Raw genomic sequence first — 7,137 nt, forward strand, 5'->3', positions numbered from 1 at the left:
TCCGGCTGGGGGCCGCGGCCGGGGAGGGGGCGGCGTCTGGGTGAGTGTCCGGAGGGTGGGAGGAAGGGGCACGCCTGGCTTTCTCTAGGCTCTCCATCCCGCACCTGTGTTTTCAACACCACAGAACAAGTTGACAAAGTGTGTGCTGGGGGGATGGGCGCGGACAAGGAGCGTGCCAACCGGGCAGGAGACCGGCCCCCGGGCCGCTCCCCGCGGCGCCCTCCAGGGGCGGTGGAAGGGGGAGGCCCGGGTCTGCAGCGTCCCGGCACGCAGAACCTCCCGCCCCGCGGCCTGGTTGCTAGCCAGGTTCTCGGGCAACCAGGGGTGCCCGCTTTAGGTGCCCGCCAGGAGCGGTTCGGGTCCCCGGGGAATCGGTGGCCTCTACAGAAGGGCGCGAGAGCAGGGTGGCGTCCCTTTCGGGCCCAGCCAAGGGCGCTGTGACCCCGCGGCCCAGCCCCGCGCGATGCGGGCCGCCCGGCTCCGGGGAGCGCCGCGGCCGGCCGGACGAGGAGCCGCAGCGCCAGGAGCGCGGGCGAAGAGCGGGAGGCCGGCAGACCCGGCGGGCTGCCACCAACAGCAGCAGTCGGGGAGGCGGGGAGCTGGAGGGACGCTGGGGAGGAGGGGCGGACCGGTCGCGGGGCGGGGGCGCCGGATTGACGGGGCCTCAGCGGCCAATGGCGGCGCCGGGAGGGCGGGCGGGGCGGGAGCCGCCGTTAAAGGGGCGGTGTGAGCGGGAGGCCCGGCCTGAAGCCCGAGGGAAGGAGGGAGACCTGGGCGGGAGGCGCGGGGCCGAGGGGGGAGGGGAGAGGAAAAGGAGGGGACAAAAAGTAAAAAATAAAAGGCTGCGGCTTTGGCGCCCACTGAAATAAACAGAGGCGGAGGCGGTGGCGAACGGAGTCCACCGCAGCCGAAAGCGGGAAACCTACTTCGGCCTCTTCGCGTTTGCTCGGGCTGCGCACTCCGCTGGGTCCTCGCGGGTGCGGCCGCCCGCTCCGGATCCAGTGTCCCGGGCCGACCGGCGAGAGGGAGGGAGCGAGCTAGAGAACACTTTTTTATTGTTGTTATTGTTTTCCAGCCCAGCCTCCCCTCCTCCCGCCCCCCCCCCCGCTTGCCTTCTCCCCTCCCACAGCCCCCTCCCCCTCCTCCCCCGCCTCCTCCTCCTCCTCCCGCACAACTTAAAGAAAGAGGGAGCGGCGCGGCAGCTTCCTTCATCTGGGGGAATTCGTAGCCGCTGCCAGTTTACTACACGAGGCGCAGCCAATGCCAAGCACGGAGGACGAGGAGGGCTAAATACCGCGGCCGCGAAGCCGAACAATACCGCCGCGCGCAGGGCGGCGCGGCTAGGGCCGCGGGGGAGGGAGCAGCCGACAGAGCGCGCCGCGGAGAGGGCGCCCGGCCTCCGTCCGCCGCCCCAGCTCCCCCGCCGCGGTCAGGTGGAGCCGCGGGCGCGCCGGGCCGGGGCGCCGAGCGCGGAGGTCGCCTCGGACCTCGCCTCGCCAGCCTGCTTAGTCCGTGCACGGCCGCCGCGGTCCGGCACCTTGGCCCCGCGGCTGCTGTGATTTCATTCTGCAGGCGCGGCTTGGCGCTGCCGGGCCCCGGGGCCGCCGGGCGTGCGAGCGAGTGCGTGCGCGCGCGAGTGCGCGCAGGGGTGGGGGCCGCTGCGCTCGCCCCCCGTCGACCCCCCTCTCCGCTCAGTTCCCCACACCTCCTCCCGCTCCCTCCTCCCGCCCGCCTCCCCTGCCCTGCCCGCCCCCGCCGCAGCTCCTTTAATACACTTTGGTTCTCCGCCTGGCTTTGGACTCTTCTCCTCCACCTCCTCCTCCTCCTCCCGCGCCTCCTCCGCCGCCGCCTCCTCCTCTTCCTCTCCGCGCTTTCGCTCCGCGCCTGGCCGCCCGAGGCAGATCCAGGCGGCGGCGGAGGCGGCGGGCGCAGGAGCGCGGCTCCCGGGCCTGAAGCCGCCACCACCTCCGCCGCCTGCGCTCGGAGCCGGGCGGCCGCTGAACGTACCGCGCGCGGGGCGGGAGTTGGAGCCGAGGAGGCGCGGGGCTCACCGGGGTCGGCGGGGAGGGCAGACGCGCTGGCCATGCTCCTGGACGCGGGGCCGCAGTTCCCGGCCATCGGGGTGGGCAGCTTCGCGCGCCACCATCACCACTCGGCCGCCGCGGCGGCGGCGGCGGCCGCGGAGATGCAGGACCGCGAACTGAGCCTGGCGGCGGCGCAGAACGGCTTCGTGGACTCGGCGGCCGCGCACATGGGCGCCTTCAAGCTCAACCCGGGCGCGCACGAGTTGTCCCCCGGCCAGAGCTCGGCGTTCACGTCGCAGGGCCCCGGCGCCTACGCCGGCTCCGCCGCGGCGGCCGCGGCCGCCGCCGCGCTCGGGCCCCATGCCGCGCATGTCGGCTCCTACTCTGGGCCGCCCTTCAACTCCACCCGGGACTTCCTGTTTCGCAGCCGCGGCTTCGGCGACTCGGCGCCGGGCGGCGGGCAGCATGGGCTGTTCGGGCCGGGAGCTGGTGGCCTGCACCACGCACACTCGGACGCACAGGGCCACCTCCTCTTTCCTGGCCTCCCGGAGCAGCACGGGCCGCACGGCTCGCAGAATGTGCTCAACGGGCAGATGCGCCTCGGGCTGCCCGGCGAGGTGTTCGGGCGCTCGGATCAGTACCGCCAGGTGGCCAGCCCGCGGACCGACCCCTACTCGGCGGCGCAGCTCCACAACCAATACGGCCCTATGAATATGAACATGGGTATGAACATGGCAGCGGCCGCCGCCCACCATCATCACCACCACCACCACCCTGGTGCCTTTTTCCGCTACATGCGGCAGCAGTGCATCAAGCAGGAGCTCATCTGCAAGTGGATCGACCCGGAGCAGCTGAGCAACCCCAAGAAGAGCTGCAACAAAACTTTCAGCACCATGCACGAGCTGGTGACCCACGTCTCCGTGGAGCACGTCGGCGGCCCGGAGCAGAGCAACCACGTCTGCTTCTGGGAAGAGTGTCCGCGCGAGGGCAAGCCCTTCAAGGCCAAATACAAACTGGTCAACCACATCCGCGTACACACCGGCGAGAAGCCCTTCCCCTGCCCCTTCCCGGGCTGCGGCAAGGTCTTCGCGCGCTCCGAGAACCTCAAGATCCACAAAAGGACCCACACAGGTAACCGCGGGTCGGGACAGGGACGGGGCGTAGAGGGGAAGAGAGGCCGTGGTTGGTTGGCTGGGAGAAACGCGCCGACCGCCAGCCCCTGCCCTGGGATGGGAGATGTTTTTGTGTGTGCGAGAGAGCCAGCAGCTTGCTTTTGTTGGAGCATGAAAGAATATTATTGGGTTGGGTTTTTCCATGTGCGGAAATTGAGTTTTAAATGATCACGGTAACGTCAAAGGTATGCTTTGGGTGATGGCAGTTGCTTGGTCTGCTCAGCCCCGGTTAATAATTTCCGTACTAAATAGAACGCACAAAATAAAACTGCTCTCCAACTTGGTGCCCGGGAATCGAGCCTAGAGAGGATTCTGCCAGCTTGTCTGAATGTGCTTTTCTGCTCCGGGTGTGTGCGTTTGAGTGGCTTGTGTGTTTTCCCACTTCTTTTACTCGGGGTCCAAACGTCCTTACCCGGACTGTTTCCCATTAAAAATGAGTCTGGTGTGAGCCGAAGCTGTAAAGCGTTTCTCGTTTTTAAAGCCCGTCTCGAGGTGGGTCGCGGGGCTTTACGGTGGGTTCGCAGCAGTTTGTGAAATTCTCTAATGGGCACCAGAGGGTTTGCGATTCCAAACTTGGACCGACAACCGGGTCAGCAAGAGCCCGGGGCAGCGAGGCCCCGCGGGGCAATCGCGTGAGAAGAGAGAGCCGAGAAAGAACGCGCCTCTCGCCTCATAGATTATTCATCTATGACCAGGTCCCAGCCGAAATCGTGCCAGACGATTTCCTAAAAGAAAGCCAAATGTTTTAGCAACTTCCCCCGTCAATATTTACTCCGAAGTGGGGATGCGCCAGCGGCCTATTGTTCTCTTCCGGGAAGGGAGGGAGCCGAGGTGCGAGACAAGCTTTTAACAAGGTTTAAAATTTGAGAAATCTATTTGCATGAAATGCTCGCTTTCGAGTCCTGCGTCTGAGCGGATGTCTTTAAAAAACAATTTAGGTGCTAATGGAATTTAACGTTAAATGGTCCCCTTTCCAAGTGGAACAATGTTTGAGTTCTCACACCTCTAAATGACTCCAAGCATTTGGAATTCTGGCAACAGGATGCAGGGACCGCCAGAAAATTAAACAGGGAGATTCTGAAAGCCTTTGCTGATCCCCCCACACCCACTGCCCAGCCTGTGCCTCTCTGCAATCGCCAGGTGCTGCCTTACCTCTGATATTTATCTCTTTCCCAACTTTTCTTTGAAAAGACTGGAAGTGAGCCTAGGATTATCAATTTGCAGAATTTTGGACGAAAAATACTGGCTAAGTCAGTATCCACAGCACAGTCCCCAAACAACACACAACAACTCCAAACGTAATTGCCTACTGGCCCCAGAGAGAAACCGACCGCAGCCCAGCAGCCTGTGTGATTCTGATAATGCCCCAAATATTTTGTCATAATAACAGCTTCTCCAGGGTCAGACCAACTCGTTAGAAGCTGCGAATCCAAGAAGCACTATAGAAAGGCAGGCAGGAGTGGGGTGCTACCCCACATTCGTCATAAATTTGAGGAAATGCGGGTCAGCCTGGAAGAAAAGTAAAATACGAAATTAATGAGCACGACTGTCAGGTGGCAAGGCAGTTAATTTCGTCTTGGTTCTGCCACAGAAGGGATCCGCCTTGTTTAAGGAAGCCAGGCCCTTATCGCCCCTCTTTCCTCCTCCCGGAGGCCTGGCCCCCTCCGGGGTGGGTGCGGGTCCCGGGGGGCTCTGGGCGTCGGCAGCAAGCGCCCATGTTCGTGTCCACAGGGGAGAAGCCTTTCCAGTGTGAGTTCGAGGGCTGCGACCGGCGCTTCGCCAACAGCAGCGACAGGAAGAAGCACATGCACGTCCACACCTCCGATAAGCCCTATCTGTGCAAGATGTGCGACAAGTCCTACACGCACCCCAGCTCGCTGCGGAAACACATGAAGGTACCACCGGGGAGGCCGGGAGGAGGGCGAGGTGGCCGGCCCGGGAAGGCGAGGGTTCCCTGGGGCCGCGAGGGGGCATTTCTGGGGGTGCTCCTCCCGGGGGCCCGGCCCCACAGCAGCTGCACTCACACCCAGTCCCCTTTGGTCTCCCCTCCCGGCTTTTGTCTTGAAGGTCCATGAGTCCTCCCCGCAGGGCTCCGAGTCCTCCCCTGCCGCCAGCTCCGGCTACGAGTCGTCCACGCCCCCGGGGCTGGTGTCCCCCAGCGCCGAGCCCCAGAGCAGCTCCAACCTCTCCCCGGCGGCGGCGGCGGCGGCGGCGGCGGCGGCGGCGGCGGCGGTGTCCGCGGTGCATCGGGGCGGAGGCTCGGGCGGCGGCGGCGCGGGCGGAGGCTCCGGTGGAGGCGGCGGCGGCGGCGGCGGGGGAGGCGGCGGGGCGGGCGGGGGCGGCGGCGGCGGCGGCTCTGGCGGGGGCAGCGGGACGGCCGGAGGCCACAGCGGCCTCTCCTCCAACTTCAATGAATGGTACGTGTGAGAGGCCGGGGCCTCTCTCTCTCTCCCGGTCCCCACCCTGGCGCGGCAGCCCTCCGGTGGCGATCGCCCAGGGCACCCTGTGACCGTGTTGTTAAAATTACGAATCTGATTTTTATGATGATGGAAACGATTTTACCAGCAGAAGGATTTTTTAAAGTTTTTTTTTTTTTTTCTAAATCTAATCTAGGCATGAAAAGCAAAAAGATCCCTTCCGGAGTCTCTGAAGCTAAAAATATAAAATAAGAAATAAAAAAACCCATAAAAAAATTGAACCAAACCCTCCATGCCTTCCCCCATGCGCGCTTTCCTTCCCGCCCCTTTCCCAGGCTTCTGACAAACTGTACATAGCGGACTCCTCCTTCCTTCTCCGACGTGGTTTTAATGGCTTCTTGGTGTATAGAAGTTTGTCCATTTGTAATTCTCTGGATTGCGTTCCTCCTGCCTTTCTTCCCTTCCCTTCCCCAAGTGATGGGCTTTTTCTTTTCTCTTTTTAGTTTCCCCGGTTTCTTTTTAAGTAATGTGGAAGAAAATGGTTTATTTTGTATTGTGGTATTGAATATTGTGTTCCTTTTTATGAGGCAACTTGATTGTAAACTTCATGCAACTATAGACTGGAAAAAACAAGCCGTGCCAAAGTCTCCCTTCTGTTTCTTCAACATGCTGATCCACAGCACTCACACATCACCACCACCAACGCTTGTGAATGTATTTTTCTGTTAGCTGGGTTTACATGTGATGTTTTAGTGCGTTTGCAAGTTCAATTTGTTAGTTCCTGTATGAAAGATTTTGGTGGGGGGGGGGAATAAACGTCGTGCCGTTAGTTTTTTCCGTAATAACACCCTTCCTTCTGTAAATACCCGTTACCATATTTATCCATTTGTAATTAAATTATGGTATTAACTTGCTACAGAGGAAACAATATTTATAAAGAATGTTTCTTAACTATAAATATGTACAATTGTGGGCATAAACTGTTTCAGATTTTTTATTTGAAGGTTTTAAGTGGTTTGATCATTTCTTGTGATATGTTTTGAGAGTAATGCATACAGAAATATAATAAAATGTGTTGAAACTGCATGAACATACTATTTTTTTCTAGCAAACTTATTCAAGGAAATGGGGGGGAGGCAGCTGAGGGCTGACATGGGTCTGGATCAGCTGCCTGATTGAATGGGAGGCACCACCTCGCATTCTGGGGAGGAAGGTGTATGCTAGAAACTGGGCCAAACTACCCCTTTGGCAGAAAGTCTCAAAATTATTTTCTCTGTCCTTTGTGTGGTAGCTGAGAGTGAATTAAATTTTTGGAAATCCCCTGTAAGGAATGGCGGCAGGAACCTTCAGGGTTTCTAATGGCTCCATTATCTGAGGGAATGCCTTTCTTTCAGCTATTTGGACTGGATTTAAGAGCACTAAACATTTCCTTATTCTTTGTTTTCCCTCTTCCCTGCCCCCTTTCCTTTCCCTCCCTCTGAAAAGCTGAGGTACAGTTATTTTTAATTGCATGTTTAAAACTGA

General features: G+C 60.1%; 1 protein-coding gene across 1 annotated transcript; it reads left to right on the forward strand.

Moving 5' to 3' along the window:
- Window positions 1–2,068: 2,068 nt before the first annotated feature.
- Window positions 2,069–6,620, forward strand: ZIC2 (Zic family member 2). Its single transcript, XM_060128944.1, has 3 exons — window positions 2,069–3,155; window positions 4,928–5,091; window positions 5,264–6,620. The coding sequence occupies exons 1-3, from the start codon at window positions 2,084–2,086 to the stop codon at window positions 5,621–5,623; spliced, it is 1,596 nt and encodes a 531-aa protein (XP_059984927.1). The 5' UTR covers window positions 2,069–2,083; the 3' UTR covers window positions 5,624–6,620.
- The last annotated feature ends 517 nt before the right edge of the window (window positions 6,621–7,137 follow it).

Source organism: Lagenorhynchus albirostris, chromosome 18 (genome assembly GCF_949774975.1).
Source record: "Lagenorhynchus albirostris chromosome 18, mLagAlb1.1, whole genome shotgun sequence".
Taxonomy (NCBI): Eukaryota; Metazoa; Chordata; class Mammalia; order Artiodactyla; family Delphinidae; genus Lagenorhynchus; species Lagenorhynchus albirostris.